Source organism: Rhododendron vialii, chromosome 10a (genome assembly GCF_030253575.1).
Source record: "Rhododendron vialii isolate Sample 1 chromosome 10a, ASM3025357v1".
NCBI classification, from domain to species: domain Eukaryota; kingdom Viridiplantae; phylum Streptophyta; class Magnoliopsida; order Ericales; family Ericaceae; genus Rhododendron; species Rhododendron vialii.
Window position 1 is genome coordinate 25,873,487 of NC_080566.1, and position 23,425 is coordinate 25,896,911.

The following is a 23,425-nucleotide window of genomic DNA, read 5'->3' on the forward strand; positions in this document are numbered from 1 at the left end:
AATCCATAATTAATCAAAGACAGATGGTTTTGATCTTGCAAAAAGATCTCAAGTGTGGCTCATGTGGTGTGCTATTAGTTTTTAATGCTTCTGGAAGTAGTAAAACTATTCCGATCATGTGGTTGTTGATACTAAATGATTTTCAATTTTGGTGACAATGCTATAATCAATAAGACGTGAAATCCTAACGGTTTAGATCAAGCATTATAAAAAAATCCACGGTTAAAAAGTATAGAGTTTATATGCAATGGTGGCACAATTAGAGCTCACTAAATATTTTTTCCCAAATTCTCGAACTAGACAATTGCCGACTAAATTAGGTTTATTAGTCGGAAAATTGTAAATTTTTTGCGGGACAATTGAAATTTCCACGAAAATTATTGGCGGCATTCTCTATCCCAAAAACGGCATCGTTTAATCTCAACACAGGTGATAAGCCCCCCTCTCTACCCTTGTCTTCGTCACATCGTCCCCAACGTTGAACATAGCTAGGTCTCTCTCTCTCTCTCTCTCTCTCTCCCCAACGCCATCCTCCTATTGCCTCAGATCCAGATCGTGATCGAGACCTAGTTCCCACCGTAGCTCATCGCTGTGTTCTGTAGCCGTGTTCTCTCTTCGAACGACAACAGAAATCGGAGCCCAGTATTTGTTATTCAAAGCTGAGGTCGCTCTGTTTCTCCTCAATAGGTACAATCCAAGCTCAGTCTTTGTTTTGCATGTGTTGAATATACTGATTATCTACTGATTTGGTTAATTTCTCTCATAATCTGGGTTTTGCATGTGACTGTTTTATGGTGAAAAACATCCCACATTGAACCCCCAAATTTACTTTCACATTAAATGTTATGTTTTGATTTTTTTTTAAAATATGTATTCTTAAGAATGACATTTTTATGGTTATTTGGATGGGGCTCAATTTTCTCGGACATTAGGACTTCTTGTTTAATATCCATGCCTTTCTTTCCATCCTACGAATTCTCAGCTTGAATTGCTTCTTTTAATTTTGAAATAGGAATTTTGAAATAGGAAAGCTGGGTCATGCTTCCCCAATTTGCCATCTGAATGATTAGGTTTGGTTAACCTGTACCAAAACAATTTCTTCGCTAGCAACCTATACTCAATCTTTCGAACATCCTCGTGCTAGCCATGTCTTTTTGTTGGTTCATTTTTGTCTCTCTCAATTTTGACACATGGATTATATATGTTGTCTCCACTTAATGTAATCTCCATGTTTGTAAGCACATCTGCACTTGTAGTCATGTCCTCTTTTATTTTGTTTTCTCTTGCTACAAATTCTCATCTTAGTGTTGTATCTGTGAGGCACACTTTAATGAAGTATGGTGCATGTGATCTATGAAAGTTTGCAACCTCTTAAAACTGAGTAAAATGTTCTAAGGTGCACCTGCAAAATATAATTGGAGGCAAGTTGAGCGTGACTATCATAGAGTTAAGGAGAAAAACACTATTTGGAAAAAGAACCATAAGACTTGTAATTTGAGCACATAAATCTTAAACTTGTAGATGGCTGAACACTAAACCGTGACTGTTGTTTTGAACTTTCCCTTCAGGTTATGGGTACAAACTTGTAACCTGTGTATGTCCAACTTGTTAATGTATCCGTAGGTGTAGAGACCCGTATTAAAAACCTTTTTATTTTTAATGTTGGGGATATTAGAGGACCCTTTTTAAAAGAGTTGATTATTATGGTGGATAATGAAATGGGAATTGATGTGCAAAAAGTTGAAAATTCGGTGCAATTGTGAAATATGTGAGTGTATGGCATGTGATAGATGTATGTGTGGGTGTAGGAGATAATTTTCTCCTCAATTATAATACTCTCTTTTCTCTCACAGTAAACACAACACACACACCCACGCCACTCTCTCATCTCTCCCACGGCCTCTCTCTCTCTCTCTCTCATCAAATTTCTTCCCCAAATCTCAAATTAACCAAGGGATCTTGGAGTATTCTTCTCCTAGAATCGAGTTCTAACCTTTGATCGCGTTGGAAAGCTCGGAGGAGGTGTTTTCGGGAGAGGTTTTGCCTGGAGATTCTTGGGATTTTAATTTCAACCTTCGAGGTAGGGATCTCCTGCCTTCTTTACATGTTTAAGTGTTAGTTTGATGTACAAGAATCAAGTTTGTTCATCTATTTTGAGTCTTGAATAAATCTAGTGTTTGCTGAAAATTTCGTGGGTTTTGGTAATCTGTCTATTGGGAGCCCTTCTGCTAGGAACCAATTTTTGGTGTCTTCATAACAGTTAAAGTACGTTTCAATACGAAGATTTCGGTACCAAGATCATGAAAAACGGATAATCACACAATTAGTTATGAATTTTTGAATACCGGCTGTTTCCTGGATGTGCGAATCTGTGCGTGGCTGTCTTCTTTTAATTTTCTGGGCATGATGAACAATTTGGTGGCTTTGGGTCTTTTACAGGAGCTACATATTTAAGTTAAGAAGGGATTGGCGTTGGAATCAAGTGATTCGGTTAAGTATACAATTTTTGGTGAATTTCTAACGTAGGGTTGGTCGACTAGGGCGAAAATGATTGCGAATCTGTATTTCTTTTGATTGTTGGGTTAATCTCCTCTTGTTTCTGAACCTGGGATTTTTACTGAGTGTAGGGTTTGTAGTGGTGCGACTTTTGGCGTTGGTTTCAATATTTTTGGGTTTAAGTTGGAAGAGTTATGATTTTTCAATCAATTTTACTTATTCCCGCGTAGAATCTGACAGCACCGGTGGACTTTGGTAAAATGGCCATAACTCCTAGCTCGGGACTCAAAATGACACACCGTTTGTTTTGTTAGAAACTAAACACATAGAGCTTTCCAACGATACATCCCATGCATCATGGGTATGTCCGAGCGATAACAGATTTGCATCCAAAGTTGACCTAAATTCTGCCTTTGCACCAGTTTTTACTGTTATGTTGAAGCTATAATCGCAAGGCCGTAGTTAGGTTACCCGAACTCTGTTTTTGATGTATGACCTATGGATTCAAAGAAGAAGAAGTCTACTTTTCAATGGTTTAAGTGTCGCCCTGGAATTCATGTTGTTTAATTGGATATGGTCAAATGTAAATGATTAATTTCGCCAATTTGATATGTGGGGATAGGATGAGTTGATCTAGGTGACTAAGTGTTGGTTAAAGAGAACTAGTAAGTATAAAAGTTGATGTTATCATTTGAGATATGATGATGTGGTAGGATATATGGATTTCAAGGAAAGGTGTGGGAATAAAATGGAATATGAGTAGTGAAATGAATGGTCTGCTTAGGTTTGATTGTTTTGACTTACTTCCATGAGATTGAGATCTTATAGGATTGATTGACATGTTGGGGTACGTATTGACTAATGATTAGTTTGTTAATGAAATAGAAAATGAGAAGTGCTATGTAGATAAGTATATTGAAACAAGAACACGTGAGAACTTGTGGTGTATAAGGGATATACAATATTGGTGTATGGATATGCGAGAAAATGATCTGATTTTGATGTTAATCGATACTCAGAGAAAAATGAACAGTTTTTCCTCTTTATGTGTTGTATCCATGGGTTGGTTTATTATGTGTCTTTGCTATGTGTGGGAAGTGGAGAAATGTTGGATAATGAAATTACTTGCTCAATGAGAATATGTGACAGTATATGAGTTGCATGGTGGATAATTGAATGGTAACAAGAAAGTCACGGATCCACTAAAAGGTGAGATGCCGGAATGAATATTGGGCGCACGGGGTCCTCAATGCCCGGAAGTGCACAAGAAAGCCATGGATCTACCGAAAGGTGGGATGCCGGAATGAATATGGGACGCACGGGGTCCCTAATGCCCGGAAGTGCACAAGAAAGCCACGGATCTACCGAAAGGTGTGATGCTGGAATGAATATGGGACGCACGGGGCCCTAATGCCCGGAAGTGCACAAGAAAGCCACGGATCTACCGAAAGGTGTGATGCCGGAATGAATATGGGACGCACGGGGTCCCTAATGCCCGGAAGTGCACAAGAAAGCCACGGATCTATCGAAAGGTGTGATGCCGGAATGAACATAGGACGCACGGGGTCCTTAATGTCCGGAAATAAAATCGAAACGCGTGACATGGTGAAAACGGAGAATCTTGTTATTTTTTTTATTATCATACTAAGATTGAAAATGTCAGTTTGAGTTGGTAACTTGGAACGTCTAATGTGTCAATACATGTCTTCTTTTATTTTTCCCTTTAGACTGCCAAATCATTGTGGCTTGTTCTCCTGATGTGTGATAGGCAGTTCTGTGTGAATGTATAATTGGTACCTCGTGGTGTGATGCATTGTGAGAGTTTCATGTATGGTATTTGCTTGTCAGACTTATAAGGGAAATCTTAATGTGGAGGAGTTTTGCTAGATGTTGAGATTTGAAGTTTGATTTGGGATTGACGGGTGAGTTTCCTTGTTGTTGAGGTGCGGTATTGTTCGACTTGTCATTGCTTACCTTATGTTCTAGCCCTACATGCCTAGTGTGTATATTTTTGGTGAGAGGTAGGTTGGTTGTAGGAGAAAAGGAAGTGAAAACATTTTGTTAAAGAACTCAGACTAATCTTTAGATCATTGAAATGGAAATGAAAAAGCAGGGATTGGGTTGGGTAATGCCATAGCGGTAAGCTGAGATTTTTAAGAATATTGGTGTGTGTGGTTGAGAGTGTTGGTGTTTGAGAAATGGAGTTAAATATTTTCCAGCGTGAGTATGATATTTTGAGCTTCACTTTTGACAAAACACGTATGCTTTTGGAAAATGTTTTCCCTTATGATCTGTCTTTGCTTCTGCATGTAATTTAGGTATGGATATCTCTACGAGCTAGTGTAGCTCACCCTATCTTTTCAGGTACTCGCCATGGCACTTAGCTTGGATTGCATGGAGTACACATTGAGACGTCTCTTGGGAGCTTCATTGGAATTATTAAGGAGTTGTTTATCATCTAGTCTAATTCACGTTGTGTACTTCACCTGCAATTGAATGTAGTATCTTTTGGTTTGAGCATATGTAAAGCTATGTATAAACTCATCTCTTTGATTATTGTGAAGCCCCTTTTAATGGAAGACGTTTTGGAGACTTTACGTAAAAAAAAAAAAAAATTAGAGAGAAGAAGAAGAGACTTTGATTCTTTATTTGGATTGGCATGACAGTTAAGGGTAAATATAGTTTGAGAGGAAGACTTCTGTTATGGAAAATATATTATTATTTTAGCTGAAAATCGAGGGCGTGACAGTAGGTTTTTGATATTTGTATTCTTTATGTCATTGATGTCACAATTGGTTTGGTTTTGTTTGAACTCTTTGAATAATGGTTGTTGCCTTGATAGGTGTGTTCTATGACTATTGGTTACTTTCAGTCATTGCCTTGTTCTGTACTGTCTAGTCTGGCACCATTATTTGTCGGTGTTTGCGGGTGCTTAGATTTGAGTTTTTCCATTAGAGTGATACATACCAAATGTAGCTTGTACTCAAATTTGGGTTAATTATTTAGCAAGGGTTGGAGATGCTCTTAGTGAGTTGCTTTTTGTCTATTCTAATATGCACTGGTGTTAAATCTGGGAATTCATTTGAAGGTGCAAATTGCATTTGATGAATATGGGTACTTCTCGGGATGTGTCTTTATGAATCGAGTTAAGCAAGTGTGAGTAAAATAAAAGTTGGAATCTGCTCTCTAACAAGAGATTTTGGTGTGGACGTCGAGTTTGAAATGTTTCATTTGGAAGTTTGGGTTGCACAGAACTGTTTGGGTGGAAATAAAAATTCTGAATACTGTATGTTGTAACAGCTTAGTTTGAGAAGTAGATGGTGGGTACATGTTCACGTGGTTGTGATCTTCTAGGATAGTGAGAGTGTAGTCGGTGTGCGATGGCGTTAGACAAACCCTATAACCAATTGGTGCAATTTTACAACAAATGGATATTGTACCATTTTCTCACCTTTGCATAAACTCTCTCTTGTGTGATACCTTTTATGTATTAAACAAGTAGCTCAAAACTTTTAAGATAGCATGATCCCTTCGGTGGTCTCTTGCTGTTTTTTTTTTTTTTTGCCATACGTTTGGAGAAGTGCTTAGGTGTTAGTGTTAAGGGGGAAGGGGGAACTTGAACCCCACACCTCATGTATGGGGGTAAATAGATGTGCCAACTGCACTGGCACCCCACCTGCGGATCCATTGTCATCTAACTAGCTGTAATTGAGTTGGGTGGTTCATGTCTTCATACAACAACATAATAGATTCTGACCTTGCGAGCGGGTTTATTCGTGCATGTTAGTTTTTCTGTACGTTTATTTGTTCCACGTTTAAAGTTCAAAAAGGGCCCAAAAACGTGACAATTGTAACTTCAAAAACAAAAAAAAAAAATTGATATACCACTATTCTCTTAAATGGTTTACTGCTCTGATTGCATGGAAGGTAAAAAAACATTTGTTTTGAACATGTGGATAGTAACAATTGTTATTGGAAGTGAATGAATAACAATTGTTCTTTTGATGGTGTTCTTATGCTTCGTTATTTATTCCTTTCTATTTTGTGCATATACTTGGGCCATATGTAGTGTTGTAAAAAAAACATAGCAATGTTGTGTAACCTTTAATTAATTTTGTAGGTTATAAGTAATGGACAGGAGTTGGATGAGGATAAGAAGAAATAGGTTGGCAAGTAGAGAGTATCAACTAGGGGTGGAATCTTTTCTACAATTTGCGATGGCGAATTTAGGACCACAACTTGAGATTCGGTGTCCATGTAATGATTGTGTAAATGGCAGAAAACATAGCTTTGTAGTTGTTAAGATCCATTTGATACGGAAAGGATTTGACTCTTCTTATAAGACTTGGGTGCACCATGGGGAATTTGTTCCCGCACCTCAAGCATATGATGATGACCATCATGACCCCAATGAAGGTATTGGGGATGAAACTGGAAGGGAGGTCCTTAAGGATGGCAACCAATTGCAGAATGGTGGACGAGGCAACATGGGAGCAGGGTGATGGTGGCTCAAATATATGGTACGTAGTTTGAGAATATCACTTTTAGAATTTACTTTGATGCTAAGTAGGAAATCTGGAATACTTAGTTTTAAGTTTAAGTGTATATGTTCATTCTTTTGTTATGGCTGTCTAATTCATTTTTGCATCATCCTAGAACTAAACATTATCATGAATAATTGAGTTTGATAGAGAGTAGATGTTGGCAATCTGGAATGCTTAGTTTTAAGTTTAAGTGTATATGTTCATTCTTTTGCTATGGTTGTCTGATTCATTTTTGCATCATCCTAGAACTGAAATGCATTATCATGAATAGCTGAGTTCGATAGAGAGCAGATGTTGGCAAAGCATAAGTGGCTATTTTGGTCAATAGTTGGAAAGGGTGTCTGGACTTGTGATTCTGTCAATGGCATTATCTATATAGGGTATTGTTCCTTCCACTTGAATTTGATGTTTCCTTATTCAAAGCACGTAGCTTTTGAGCCAACCAATGCCTTCTTGCTTGCGTTAGTTCATAACATTCTGGTTCGTGTCGAGTTTAATTGCTGATGTTCATACTTTTGCTATGTCTGTCTTATTTTTGGCCTCATCCTGGAACTGAAATGCATTAGGATAAATAGAATGCAGATGTTTGCAAAGTGTCAGTGGTAGTTTGGTCAATAATTGGAAAGGGGTGTTTTGAGTTTGAGCCGCGGGCCAGAATTATTGGGAAGCTAGATAATTTAGAAAGGATTATTTTTTGCTACGGCAGACTATAATCTAGTTTGATTCTTTTTTTCTTTTTTTTTTACCTTTTCCTTTTTAGGATTGCTTTTGAGCCCTATTTGTCTATTTGTTGCTTTCTGTTGAATTCATTTTGTAGTGGATGAATTGTATAAAGTTTGTGGCACGCTTAGGATCATAACACATCATTAAAGTGCATAGGATAAAATGATGGTCTGGACAGCATGTCTTTAGCCAAGTGATTTTGAATCTCATAGAAAGGAGCAAGAAATATTAAGCAAAATAGATACAGGAGAGGCGATTGTCCAGAGTCCTACATTCAAACTTGTCCCCGACAGTTGCAAGTGCAAAAGGAAAAAGCATTTAGAATGATATTGATATTGCCACAAAAGAAAATTGAAAAACACTAGGGGTGCACCTATGAATAAAGACACAAAGGCCAAAGAGAGAAGAGATAGCCCTCGAAGAAGAACATAATATAGCTGCCGGATTCCAAGTTTTATAAGGTTCAACGATGTTGTAACAGCCCGAACCCTCAAGCACCACCATATAACATAATCACCCTCAGGTCAAATTTTAATCCTTGAGACAGAATCCAAAACCAAAATTAAATACCAATTGTGATTAACACCTTAACATTTTATGTTGTGTAAAATTCCCAATCAAAAACATCAAGACCTCAACCCCGTATAATTCCCTTGAAAACTTCCTCTCAACCTTCCCTTTGTTCCACAAAAACTAATTCGGAAAAGAGTTTTCAAAACTCTCCCTAGCTCTTGAACAAAAAGGAAAACTGAGGTGAGGAGAGTACCCTAAATTTTTACTGCCCTTATGACCAGTCTTTTTCCCCTCCTCCTTCAATACTATGTCTACCTTTCTCTTTTTATAATTCCTGCGGAGTCATCTCTCCCAGAATTATAAATTGGCCACGTGTCCATGACTAGCTAAATCTTCTTTTTCTTTTTTTTGCTTGTCTTGTTATCATTTAATCTTCAAGACACAAGCTTAAAAGTTCATCACATACTCCCTTCACGTGCACACACACTTGCCAAATACTCCCTTCACATGCACATACTCTCACCCAGTTGACATTTAGACTATGCATGCAAAAGATCTCATTTTTGTTTTCCTAATAAATACACAATATACCAATTAAACCTCCCTGCACATTTATCTCCAGCCACATATTTCTTCTCTAATTATCTATCTTCCCATTATCCCATGTAAAAAGACAAATCAATAAACATGGATAATTATACCACTCCCGAATACTCGATGGGGTATTACAAATGTGGTCCAATTGCACATAGTTTTAGTGTCTGGTGTCCGAACTCCGAAGTGGGGTAGGCAAATGAATTTACACTAGTAAATTCTTTTGAAAACGCAGCAATTTTGTTCATTTTGTCAAAGTTACCAGAATTTCAATTAGGAAATCTGGCCACCAGACATGTTTTTTGGAGATTGGGAAATGAGAGCAAAAGAGAAAATGAAGGTTATACCAAAAGACCATAAATTTTGTACTATTTTTCATTTTTTTCTTGTGCTAGAGAAAAAGTAATGAGCCCAGCCCATTTGGCTGATTAGAAACACAAAGAAGAGGAAATGGATTAAAGTGTAAATATTTACTTATCAATGTATGGTTCTCATTGACTGGGCCGAAGAAAAATTGGAAGACTTAATTTTGACTGTGGTTGGTAAAAAATTGATTGAACAGAAATGAGTTCAATCTCTGTGCTATCAACATTTCGTAGCCAACAGAATTCATTCAAGTTGGTGAAAGCGCGAGAAGGTTGGAATCGCATAATTGTCATTGTTTAGTATAAAGGACAATATGTTTGCAGATATTGACATAGAACAATTATCCATCTTAGTTCAGCTAAGTTCCCAATATTCTACTCTATCTTATTTTATGGGAAGTTATCGAATATGATGTTCTTTACTTTCTCCATCTTATAAAGAGGTATCTCTGGGATTGTCTTGCCTGAATTTCTTTGAATTCAATACTTTTTGTTCTTGGTATTTTAGGAAGTCTTACTTTTGAGTTATTTTTACTGCCAATTTTTTTGTTACTCTAATATCAAAACTTTCATGATACAATTCACTCCAACTGTTGGCTTGGAAAGGATCTACATTTCCCCAAGAGGGGGGGTATTTCTGAACCAAAAATCATCCGTTCTTGTCATACTTGTCATGGAAAAACCAAAAAACTAGTAATATGCTATTATGCTTACCTTCTCTTTGTAGGTATTGTTTCTTTTCAGTGTTTTGGTTCCTCCCTTCATCTTTCAATTTTATGAATCATGTCTGTTATTCTTCCGATGTTTTATCAGCTTTCCATGTATTTATTAGCTTGTTGTTACAATTTGTTGTCTTTGGTTGGCCATTTTTATGGACTAGAGCAGGCAAATAAATTGCAATGGACACTTGCATTTGTTCCACTAATTAAAGCTCTGAAACTCACTCTATCATTCCTTTATGTTCATGCTTTGTGCAATGGAATACACTAGTTCATAAATACTAATGATAGATTATTTTTTTTTTTATAGGGACGGCGTTTTAATGGAGTATCGCGCAGGATGTTGGTTATTGACTATGAAGATCGAAGTTAGATTTTGGTTGTGGACGTGCTTGGATTTTTTTTGGGGTTATCCGTTTGTTGAAGTTGAACTATTTAGTATTTTGCGGTCCACGAGATTTGTTGAAGTTGAACTAAGCTTGGATTTTTTTTTATTTTCCAGCCGTGGTGGTGGACGTGTTATTATGCACTCTACGAATTTGAATACAAGTTTTTTAACTATTTGGTGGCTCTCTATTTATGAAAGTTTGTATTTATTTTTTGAAATTTTTATTTTGTATTAATTGCATTAGGTTGGCAATTTTGTGGATGTAATTGTTGTTGAAATTTACAGGGAATACTAATGTGGAAAAATTTGTAGAAAATTCTGGAATGACAAATTGGTATGGAATATTTCCCGACTAAAGTTTAGTCGCCAATAGGCCATAAATTAGTTGATTTGAAAAGACATTTACTGACTAAACTGTTAGTCGGTGATAATTAAAACACATTCTCCGACAAAACAATTAGTCGGCCAATTACCACACATTCCCCGACTAAACATTTAGTCGGCCAATACGTAACACATTCCCCGACTAATCTATTAGTTGGCAAATATGTTACAAATCCCCAACTAAACAATTAATCGGCCTATAAATAGCACATTCGCCGACTAAAACGTTAGTCGGCCAATAGTCCAATCTTTACCGACTAAATACAAGTGGCAACTAAGTATTGGTCGAAATATGTTAGTCGGTAAACGTATATACTTTAGCTGACTAAACATTTTTTAGTTGGCAACAACATTTGCCGACCTTCTTCCACCGACTAATGTGCCGACCAAAATTTTTAGTCGGGGAAGGCTTTAGCCGACTAAAATACCTACAATTGCCGACTAAACTGTTAGTCAGGAATGATGTTTTTTCTTGTAGTGATAACTTGTAATGGTTTCATAGGATTTATAAGTACCAATTCTTTATTAGACTTCTTTGGTTTCACCATTTCCTGTGTAACAAAACAGCAGAAAATGTGAACAAAATAACCGGATGATGTTGTTCGTAAGAATCTTCAAATCTGGTATAGCACATAGATGAACAAATAATGACATCTGTCAACTTGTGTTCTAATAACCGGATGATGTTGTTTGTAAGAATCTTCAAATCTGGTATAACATAGAGATGAACAAATAATGACATCTGTCAACTTGTGTTCTATGGATGTTCCTCAATAAAACAAACAAGAGACATCAGTCAACTTGTGTTTTATGGATGTTCCTCAATAAAACAGACAAATGTTGTTATCATTCTGGATTCAGTGCTATGAGTACCAATACACTAAAAATGAACAACAAACGCAGAGTATGCAACAGATGACAACATTTGTCATGTGATTTGTAAAAACAAACAAAATGTAGAGTACTGATCTTGCAAAATTACAAAGAAGCTCTAACCAGATGGACTACAAACCCTGAATGAACCATAATCAGTAGCAAAGAAACCCTAACCAATGGACTACAAACGCAGAGTATGCAACATATGACAACATTTGTCATGTAATTTGTAAGAACAAACAAAATGCAAAGTACTGATCTTGCAAAATTACAAAGAAGCTCTAACCAGATAAACCATAATCAGTAGCAAAGAAACCCTAACCAATGGACTACAAATCCTAAACAGACCATATTCAATACCAATAGACTGCAAAATGGACTACAAATGCAGAATATACAACAGATAACAAGATGTGGAACGAAACCTAAATGTTTGGAACAAAAAGTAGTTCGTAGTCCCTAGCTAAATGTGTAGAAACAGAGAAACAAAACGTAAATGTGCAGAACGACTTACCAGTTGAAGGAAGATGATGACAACGACGTTGAAGAGGACGACGACGACAACGACGTTGAAGGGGACGACGACGACGACAACGGCAACGGCGACTTTGGCAAGCGACGAAGGATGGCGACCAACCATTCTCTCTCTCTCTCTGTGGAAACCTTTTTAATCGAATAGAGTGGGGAAAAGTGTGCCTGCTTTTGTTTCAAAACAAGGGTATATTTGGAAACCGGGTCCAGTTGTCCTAGCGGCAGTACCAAAATTATTCATGTCCTTATTACAGTATTAATCCCTATACTATGGACCTCTGGCCGAAGCTCTCTTGTTTTGGTTTCAAACCAGGTCACTCGTAGAATTAGTAAATGTGACATTATCATTAAAAAAAATAAAAAAATATACGAATCTGAAGAGGTGCAAAAATCCGTTTGAGTTTGGATAAACACTACTACTACATATATTTGCTATTATGAGTTTGTTTTCAAGTTATAGTCAAAATATTTTACGTTTTGGGTTGCTTCGACACAAGAGAAATATTAATAGAATTGAAAATACGGATCGAATTTAAAATTTTCATAATCTGAAGGAATAATTTAAATAATTTGTTTATTTTAACTTGTCTGTATCTTTTGGTAAATCTTTTAACTTGATTGGATTCAATTAACGAATCAAAAAAAGAAAAAAAAAATTACCCAAAACTAATACTATCAAAAGATCAAAACCCAACAACATTAAGTCAAACTTTATCTCACTTTATTATGTTTCTATATGACCCCTTTTCCAATTAAAGAAGAAAATCTCATGAAATCAATTGCAATAAATTACTAGTTTCTCTCATGACAACGCACCTAAGCTTCCAGTTACTACTGGACAGGTCATACGGGTGACGTCAAACAAAGGCTCACGTGAGTCTTATTTCTCTCTCTATTTATTCACACAGAAAGCTGTCTCTCTCTATTTATTCACACAGAAAGCTGTCCATTTCTCGTTCTTCTCTCACTTCATTCATCTGTAACAGACTCTCACATAACTTTAGAGAGAGAGAGAGAGAGAGAGAGAGAGAGAGAGAGAGAGAAAGAGGTGCGTCAATGGCGTCTAGGGTTTTGGTTGGCCAACTGTTGTCCATTTCGATGATGTTGCTTTTGATCACTGTATTGGTCGCTGCAGACGATCATGTGTTAACGTTGGACCACACCAACTTCACGGATACTGTGAGCAGACACAACTTCATTGTCGTTGAATTCTATGCTCCTTGGTATGGCAATCACCATTACTACTTTGCTTAAGTCCGTAGTAATTACGTGGATCAATCTTTGAAATGTCCATTTTCTGCATCTTCAATTTAGGTGCTAAGGCTTGTACATAGATTGATATGTTGCTTATGTTGTTGAGTATCGAGATTTCGCAGTTTTTTTGTTCACACATTTTCGTTTTTACCTCAGAGGTATATATATACATGCATGTGTGGTTTCGCTTAATAATCCATCTGGGTTTTTTTTCCTTCCTTTATTCAAATTCTTTCTCCATGTTAGTTTTTCTTTTTTTTTTTGGATTATTGATTCGTAGTGGATCTATAATATAGAAAATAATTATTAAAGACTTTAAAATAGGGAGTGATTTTCGCATTTTCCAAATTGTTAACCGCACTCCCAACGGGAGTGAAAACCATTATAGAGTTGATTTTCGCACTTTCCAAATTGTGAACTTTGGGGAGTACGAAAAACTTTGGGGAGTACGAAAATCAATATGGGGGTAGTTAACAATTTAGGGAGTGCGAAAATCACTCCTCTTAAAAAATTGACTATAGACCTTTTGGATTTTTTTTTTGTCTTTATTCAAATTTTTTTGCAATTTTTTCAATGTTAGTTTGGCGTATTTTTTTGGATTATTGATTCATCTCGACAAGTGGATCTATAATATAAAATATTATGATATGATTACAACCTTTAAAAAATTGACTATAGACAAAAATAGTTCAAAACAGATAATTTTTTTAGATTATTTTTGACCTTTAGTAAACCTTTTTAAGCTTCTGATCACAATTGTTTTACTCTCTACATTCATCTGGTCGGGATGCATAATTTATTCCAAAATAATTGTCTAAAAAAAAAAGTAATTAAAACAAGATAAGCTTTGGCCAAACCACCCATAATTTAACTAATTTACTTTATGTTATGCATGTTTATTTACCTTTTAGTTATAGTCTATGTACTTATCCGGATGGTTGTTAAAATCCTTCAATAACGGATATGTATCCTACTATTTGTATCGTCACCTCCCAAAAAATGATACGTATTCCACCCCATATGCTTTTTGTTAAAAATCTTACTATATGATGTCATATCCTACGATATACTCGCGTATCCTGATACGTTTTGTATCTTAAGATTACTTATTGAAAAAAGGTCATACCATATTTTAGAAGCGGAACCTCAAACGCGTTTTAAATCTTTGATCTAATTTTGGCGACCTTCAAACCATTTCAAAATAAAAATTAAACTCGAATTACTGAAGAAAGAACATATTTCGATCATGCTTTGCATGAATCAGATAAGACTATTTTTCTCTTCCCTTGACCAAGGCACAAGAAATCTCAATTTTATAGACCCCACATGGGAGACTCGAAACGTTTCATTCCAAAAGCTTACTTTTCATATATGAAACACTTATGTTTCATATATACAAAAGATTTGTAGCATGTAATTAGGTATAACTAATTTTTATTTGTATATTAGCATATGCTAACCTATCTTACTTCCTATACGTATCCCGATACGATTTGGAACATGAAAAAATAATTCATGATACGTATCCCAATTTGAAAACATGTGTTATCCCTGAATGTTTGACCATTTGTCTTCAATACTTGTGGCATCTTGTTTGCATGAACTTTTTCAATCCTAAGTAGTTGTAGGAACTTATTTATAAACCTCAGTTTTCTAATTGATTATAAATTTATTAGAAAGTACACCCTGTAGTTATGAAACATTAATTTGGCTTACTATATTTTCTCTTACCCTTATGGCAGGTGTGGACACTGTATGAAACTTGCACTTGAGGTAATCAATTTTTTTCTAATCTAGAAAGGGAAATCTCTGTCAGTATTTGATAGTGAAATACTTTTGTGTTTTCTATCGATTAAGTTGTTTCAAATGCAATTTTATTGTTATATATGTAGTATGAGAAGGCTGGTTCGGTTTTGAGTAGTCATGACCCTCCTGTGGTATTCGCAAAAGTTGATGCAAACGAAGAATCAAACAAAGAACTCGCTAACAAATATGAGATTCAGGGCTTCCCAACTATTAAGATAATTAGAAATGGAGGAAAGAACGTCCAAGAATTTAAAGGCCCACGTGAAGCTGATGGTATTGTAGCTTACTTGAAGAAAGAAACTGGTCCTGCTTCTGTTGAAATAAAATCTGTGGAAGATGTTACCAGTCTTATCGATGATTCAAAAATTTTTGTTGTAAGTCCTTCATGGTTGTTTGTCTTTCTTTTTCGAAGTTATTGGAAGGAGTTAGATGTATCTACTACTGATATCCACATTCATTTTTTTTTAGGTTGGAGTGTTTCCGAAATTCTCTGGGGAAGAATTCGAGAACTTCTCAGTGCTAGCTGAGAAGTTGCGGTCTGATTACGAATTTGGTCACACTTTGGATGCCAAACTCCTTCCAAAGGGTGAATTATCAGTTAATAGGCCAACCATTAGGTTATTTAAGCCATTTGATGAACTCTTTGTTGATTTTCAGGTATCTTGGCAACTTATTCCAATAATCATCCTCGTTATTTTTTATACGATCCTATAATAGCAGTGAGTTTTGTTCTTGCAGGATTTTCAGGTGGATGCTATGCAAAAGTTTGTTGAAGCAGCTAGTGTGCCTATCGTAACTCTGTACACCAAAGACCCAAGCAATCATCCGTTTCTCATGAAATTCTTTGAGAGTCCGAATGATAAGGTGCTCTTCTGTTTGCTCATACCTATCTAGGTTCTAGTAGATCTTCTAATGACAATGTTTATCTTCTCCCATCATCAATTCGTTGAATTAGAAAGAAGAAAGATAATGTCACACCCCATGCCCAAAAACTCCCAAAACGAAGTGTAACAAGGGAAAAACACAACACCTGCTCTATATTATTCCCAAATCCACAAACTAAACTTGCGGAATAAAGACAAAAATAAAAACACAATGACTTTATATTATAGAAAAACCAACATATGTACAATCTGTCTTGTGTCTCAAAACACCTTACAAACCACAACTAGTTTTTACATTATGTCACATACAAAAGTTTCATACAAACTCAAGAAAATGCAGGAACCACTCCAAGCTATAGACTATACAGTGGACCATCCCTTCTATCTCATACCTTCAAGGCCTGAAAACCACAACCGGGGGTGAGCTAAAATCAACGTGCTCATAGACACTAGTAACATATTAATATCATATGTTAATGAGAAACACTTTATGAGTAGAGTTATATCCAAATCACATTCGATAAACCAAATAATTTATATCAGTTCATATCCAGCATCTGCATTAAGCAAAACATTTCAATATAATTTAAATAGACATCAATTCGGTCAAACACTGACCATGTGCCCCGCAGTACTGTAACCTTAACCTTGCACCTACCCCAACATGATTATCTGGTTGGTGGTCAAGGCCATCAAACACTGGTCATTAAGAGCCATAACCTCACTTTCGTGTCACAACCACCATGACACAACTACCATGTCAAGTGTAGCGACAGGCCACAAAAACCTTGGCTATAGAAATATATGAGAATCTATCCACGAGAATATGGCAAAAAGTTTCTATTAGTAAAACCTTACTTCCTTTCTCATAAAAGAAACATTTAATTGGCATAAGATATGCACAGGTAATAAAATAAGTGTCAAGAAACTCCACCTCTAACTTCTAACACAAAAGATTCACCAACACGTCGTTCACGGCCTACGTATCTCGAACGAGCTCGGAACCTCGTTAACACCTATATAGTACACAATTGATAGCACCAAATCACCTTTACGAATAGCAAGCCAAGTTTACTTGCACAAAACAACATATGAATGCATGTCCCTCCCAACATGTCCCTCCCAAAACAAGACTCAAAGTTATATTTTTTTAACACTAATCCACAAAGAGTTAAGAACCATAAATTGTAGGATCACAATAGCCATAGAGCACAACAATTGCTCCAAAAATTAGAGCAACATGACCTCAATAGGTCACTCAATCCATTCCATGAACTCAAACCACCTGCTGGCACACTATTTCCAGCAGTGTCGCACCCTTGTAAAATCCACCAAATTAGAATATGTGAGATTTGGTGGAACTCATAAGAACACATCAAAGTTCATTCATGATTTTGCGGGTCAAACTAACCGAGACTGGTCTAATGTACAATCATATTTCTCAGGCTGTAAGCATAAACGTTAAAGACTAGTTTAGTTTTCCTATAAAGTGAAGATTGGAATAAACTTACATGATGCTCCTTTTCTCCTACATCTTTTTCTCTTTATTTGCACGTCTTCCCTTGAGACAAGCAAAGAGAAAAGGAAACAAAACAATGTGGGGGCGATGCTTTGAGGCGTGGGTCAAATTTGGATGGGTTTAGAATTTTGAAAACCAAAGCTTTATTTTATCAGGATGAGTTTTGATTTGGAAATTCATTTCCAGTCAACAAGAGTTGCCTGATTTCTGAAGCAATTGAGGTTTCCACCTCTTTCATCAACCATTTTCCTTCATTTTCTTTGAACATCAAATATCTCTGTGACTCTTTTTATTTGTCAAGGTCTTCATGAGATCGTAGCTGACAAATGGAATGTTCTTTGGCTAGTAAGCCTAGTATCTATGTATTTAGAGTTTTTGTTGGAGTCTCTCTTGGGGTGGATGATAAATTTTGAGGTTCTAGTACTTCTGTTTGCAGAGTTTAATCTATTTGGTATTTGGAGAACTTTAGAAAAGTTGTTCTTCGGCTTGCTGCATGTTAGAACTTTGGCTCTGAACTAGTAGCAAAGCCTTTCAGATCCATGTGCTTTAGGCATTGTATCTTCGTCACATTCGTTATGGTGTGGTTGTCTGGATCTTTAAATTAGTCTTCTACAAAACAATTTATTGTAACACAATCACACAACACATTTTTGTTGTTTGACCAACACGATTTTCTTAGTGTTTATACTTTCTTCTTTCTTGACAAATTTACTGATGCTATCATCTACTATCTGTGGAATTGTCGTCTGGAAAAAAAATTGAAAATGAGTAGGTGATGCTTTTTATCAACTTCACTGGCGAGCATCTTGTTGCTTTCAAGTCAAAATTTAAGGATGTTGCCACGGCCTACAGAGGAAAGGGCGTAAGCTTTCTACTGGGTGACCTTGAAGCCAGTCAAGGTGTCCTGCAGGTTTCTTTCTGTCCTAGTCATATGCATTTAGCTGTCATTGTATTTTGACCTCTCATTCTCACACTCAATTGTTGTTTCTATTTGGAAAAGTATTATGGACTTAAGGGCGATGAGGCACCTCTTGGGTATATACAGAACAATGACGGCCAGAAATATCTCAAGACAAAGTTGAATCCCGATCATATCGCACTTTGGTTGAAGGAATATATGGTGATGCTTCTGTTTCTTTTTCTCATTGATAATCTACCATTATAGTAATTACTTTGTTCAAATTATTGCTCTAATTGCACCTGTAACTTGTTTCATGTAAAGAAACATATGAAATCCATTTTTTCCACCTATGATGATGTAAAAGCTTTACCATCCTGGATGGCTTCTCTTTCTTGTTTGTTAAAATGACTAAAACCTTTGTTCATGAGATCACAGGATGGTAATTTGAAGCCATTTGTAAAATCAGAGCCCATTCCAGAAATTAACAATGAACCTGTGAAGGTGGTCGTCGGTGACAGCCTCCAGGCCATGGTCTTCAATTCTGGAAAGAACAGTGCGTGTTTTTGACCCAAATTGTTTCAAGGATTCCTAAATGTATTTATGTGTGATTGTTATTAGAAGATGTTGTACAATCTTTTCTCTTTTGCAGTTTTGCTAGAGTTCTACGCACCATGGTGTGGACACTGTCAAAAACTGGCTCCAATCTTGGATGAAGTTGCTGTGTCATATGAAAATGATCCAGATGTCATCATTGCGAAGCTGGTTAGATTCCTTTTCTACAAATCTGGCCATGCATCACTTATTCTTGTCTAGAAATTCTTAAAAAAGAAGTTATTCACGACTGATCTTCTACTGGAGTAACTGTTTATGGTTATGACTTATGAATATGCTCCTTGTTTGTTGTACCTTGGAACAAAAGGTGGTTAGTGGTAAAAATGTGCATTATTCCAGGATTCTTCCAACAACTTCTTTGAAACAGCTTTTAGTACTGTCTTTATGATCATAAATCCATTTTGTTAGGAGGTTCCTACACTGTGTCAATCCATAATCTATTAGGTTTCCCTCTGATGCCTAAAGTTTAGAACAATGACCATATTTTGTTCACCATGCGTAATTGCATGCCCCTATCTTCATTTTTACCTGCTGCTTTTACTCTTTAATTTCTTGTGTCATTCTGATGTATGTGTCTATCTAAAATTGTTTTTTAGGATGCAACTGCAAATGATTTTCCAAATGACACCTTTGATGTTCAAGGTTTCCCTACTTTGTACTTTAAAACTGCTGGCGGTAACATGTTGCAATATGATGGGGATAGAACAAAGGAGGATATCATTGACTTCATTCAAAATAATCGGGATAAAACTACCCAACCAAGCTCAGTTGAATCTGCTCCAGAGAAAGATGAGCTATAAGGAAGGTGACTATCCTTCTTCATTTGTTGTTTGTGTTTCCTGGATCGCTGTTTTGCTTTTTCTGAAGGAGACTGCTAAATCCACATAAACATCTGTAGTCATAGCCCTCGGTCTCACAGGGTGAGCCCTCCTTATGAAGGGCTGATGATGTAGCCCAGAAAGCTGTAGATTTTAGTAATTTCATATGGCAAGGCCAAACAGTATTTAGGGCTCAAACTTTATACAGTTCACTACTGACTAGCCACCACTGACCCAGAAAGATAATATAATAACTAATAAACAACAAGGCATTGCATTTGGCAATAACGTATTTACGTCAATTGAAAAAGTGATAATTGTGTTGTGGTTGATTCTGTTTCATTTCGACCAGAACAGATTGAAACGTTCCCATTTTTGTGTCATTCCCTCTTTTGCCAAATTTTTCTGATGTTTAGCCATCTCCGTTGGTTTGACAATATTTGCCTATTTCGTGGGATTAGCTAAGGTTTCAGCTAGGAATTCGGAGTGAGCTTTCTCCTATTGGAGGTTTTATATAGGAATTCGAAGTGAGCTTTCTCCTATTGGAGGTTTTAGCAATGAAGGCCACATAAGTCCTGTTGGTTCTCCATGCTCGTATCATGCTTTCTTTTATTGTTTTTTCCCAACCGGAGTCTCATATCATGAATCGTAACTACGACATATTTATTGTTCGGGGATGGACTATTTACTGTTTATGCCACTAGGCATGACAAAGGTGGAGTTGATCATTCCCAGAAAAATGAGAGGATATTTTTGATGAAGTGGAAGACAATGTCGAGAAAAAGAACAAGTGTATAATCTACGCTCAATCCCTGGTGATTGAAGTTACTGGTCCGTTACATAAACAATGGTGAAAAAGTATGGTTGATTTTTTTTTTTCTTTTGATCAAGAAAATCCAATTACTTTGTTGTGTTGACTAACTTAAACACAAAATCTAATGGTGTAAAAAAACTAAAACGTCCACGCTCTGTTTTTGCTTTTGTGTTTGCAGGTTGCGAGTGCTTTGGACTCTCTTTTTGGCATCAAAGAAAACTGAAAGAGTCATTGGCCGGGCAGATATGAAACAAGCCCTTTTGAGTCGTTTTTTTGCACTTTCTTCAGTAGGAATAAAATGAAACTTCTCCAGTTATTTTGTTTAGTCTTGTTCCTCTCTCTCTCTCTCTCTCTCTCTCTCTCTCTCTCTCCAAGTGTGTGTGTGTGTGTGAAACAACCGGAAGACACATTTGTAGGCGCACACATGCACACACACTCACGTAAACTTTAGGGTTTACACAATCACAACTTGTTTTGTGTATGGGCAAGAGCTAGTCCCTAACATTCGTCTTCATGCCAGCTCCACCGCTATACAAGCTACACCATAGGAGGCCATATACGTCCCCTGCTTGACAAAATAGGCCCACAGCCCTCACTATTCGGTTTGGCAAGGACAAACAAGCGAATTCGCAACTACGAGGATTAAAAGGCAGTCTTTAAATCCCCAGATGATTTCTTTTGCCGGGGGAATGGTTCATTGGTTTCACGATAAAACCTATCTAGATCTACTATCTGAAATAAAAAAGATATAAAGTTGATCAGACTATCTAATATTGAGAATGTGTCTTTCAAGTATAGGGAATTCACATGGCACTCATTTGGTTCAAGACTGCGTGTTATTAATAGGAGTGATTCATTTCCCTGATGTGTTTCTATTTCTTCTGGTTTCCCTAATAATTTAAATTTTTCTGCATTGATGACAAAACACGAAGGGCCTCAGTATGCCAACATTTTAAGAGTGCCTTTGGACAAACTTTCTAGGGTATTTTTGATTAGTTTGCAAAAGCTGTCTTTCAGTAGAAGACAAGTTGTCTGGCCTAAATTTCATTTTCTTTAGGTTTATCTATTTCTTTGGTCCTCAGAAATATGGCCAAATTTCATAATCGTCCTTAGAAAACTAATTGTTTCAATTTCGTCCCTGTAATACCAATCCTGATTCAATGGTGTCCTTGCTGTCAATTTCTTAACAGAATCAGATAATCTATTTGACGGCATATGACATGGCAATAATGTGAACACTGAAAATGATTAATTAGCTATAGAGATGATGTGGCAAGAACAAACCTAAAACCCTTATTGAATCATAACCCAAATGAACAACAAACCCAAACCTCTCAACCAAAGACGTACGCCATCACTTGAGTTCTGCTCCATACTCTTATCCCTCCTCCATACCATTCTATACTCTTAACTTTAGTCCACATCTTGGGTCCAAATTTGATCGAAATCATTCACCTCATAGAAAATGTAAAGAACTACTTCGATCCCTCCGTCCGCATTTATTGGTCCATATTAACTTACAATTTATAGGCCTGCCCTCTCTAATATCATTCGGCTTTGATTTAGGAGTATGGTTCCACAGCAAAACAGGTATAGGGGGGCCACTGTTTCAGTGATTTTTTGAAAGCAGTCATTTTGTGCATATTGCCAAAGATTAGGTCTATCTTCAATCTTCCCCCGCCCATACTCCCAATGATTGGAGACTACATGAGTTCTGTTGTTGGTGTTGTATTAACTTACAATTTCTAGGACAAAAAGTAACATATTCACATACTGTCAATATACAATCATACGCAGATATTGTATACCCATTTTTTTTTGCGGGAATTGATTTTTATACTAACCTTTTTTATATCCACACTTCCTTTTTTGTCTTTTAGAAAAAAATACAAACACTTTCAACACTAAAAAACAAAAAGGGGGTGTGGATATCAAAAAAAGAAGTTTGAAAATCAATTCCGTATTTTGCGTGTTTTATGAAGTCAACCGTATGGATCATTTTTTTGGGTCCGAGATGTGGACAAAAATTGAGATTATGGAGAGGTACTGACGGATGGGGTATATTCCCCAATGAAGTTCTTCTCTGCACCACCATCGTCCACGACGGTGATGTTGAACGAGTTTTGTTTCCCACTTCAATCTTCTCCGTGATTTCCTCCGTCTGCTATGTCTATTACCATCTGATTCCGTTGGAGCCCTTCACGGTGGTTTTGCACAGAAAATGAGGAGGATCAAGTTTGGGACGGGTTGGGTTAAGATATTGGGTTTGGATTTGTGTCATCATTTTCTGAAGGTGGTTTAGGATTTAATGAGCGTTCGCCCGCACCACCAAAGACCACCTTTAACTGTAGATACTCTGTCTTACACACATTAGCTAATGCCGTTACCTGGTTTAACGGCAAGGTTAACATTGTGTTTAGCACAAAATCATATAAGGATTGAGCGCGGACATGCCAAGACTTGTTGCGTCTAACGTAAATGACTAGATGTCCTTTTTCTGACCTCATAACTGTAACAACGAGTGTGCTGTGATCCTAAGGGAAAGATCACGATGGAGGTTTGTGGTTTGCCACAACGGTTGTGAACTTAGCAATTTTCTAACCGTGTAGGAAAGAAGTAACAACATAAAAAGAAAAGACGAACTTTTTTATGTCGGAATAATAAAGCTGGGTACAATGAAAAGT

General features: G+C 36.6%; 1 protein-coding gene and 1 long non-coding RNA gene across 6 annotated transcripts; both read left to right on the forward strand.

Moving 5' to 3' along the window:
• The first annotated feature begins 1,841 nt into the window (after positions 1 to 1,841).
• Positions 1,842 to 10,515, forward strand: LOC131303582 (uncharacterized). Its single transcript, XR_009192093.1, has 3 exons — positions 1,842 to 2,080; positions 6,617 to 7,016; positions 10,265 to 10,515. It is a non-coding gene; the product is annotated as an uncharacterized LOC131303582 (long non-coding RNA).
• Positions 10,516 to 13,067: 2,552 nt separating this feature from the next.
• LOC131303583 (protein disulfide-isomerase-like) lies at positions 13,068 to 21,066 on the forward strand. 5 transcript variants are annotated; one of them, XM_058330521.1, is made up of 11 exons: positions 13,068 to 13,356; positions 15,130 to 15,160; positions 15,280 to 15,567; positions 15,662 to 15,850; positions 15,932 to 16,057; positions 18,369 to 18,506; positions 18,597 to 18,716; positions 18,933 to 19,050; positions 19,147 to 19,259; positions 19,752 to 19,914; positions 20,920 to 21,066. In XM_058330521.1, exons 1-11 carry the CDS (start codon positions 13,190 to 13,192, stop codon positions 20,988 to 20,990), a joined length of 1,524 nt encoding a protein of 507 aa, XP_058186504.1. In that variant the 5' UTR covers positions 13,068 to 13,189; the 3' UTR covers positions 20,991 to 21,066. The 5 variants fall into 5 exon arrangements, 4 of the variants coding, with proteins under 4 accessions (XP_058186504.1, XP_058186506.1, XP_058186505.1 ...); XR_009192095.1 differs by having other exon boundaries at positions 13,117 to 13,356; positions 19,813 to 19,914; XM_058330523.1 differs by having other exon boundaries at positions 13,117 to 13,356; positions 19,706 to 19,914.
• The last annotated feature ends 2,359 nt before the right edge of the window (positions 21,067 to 23,425 follow it).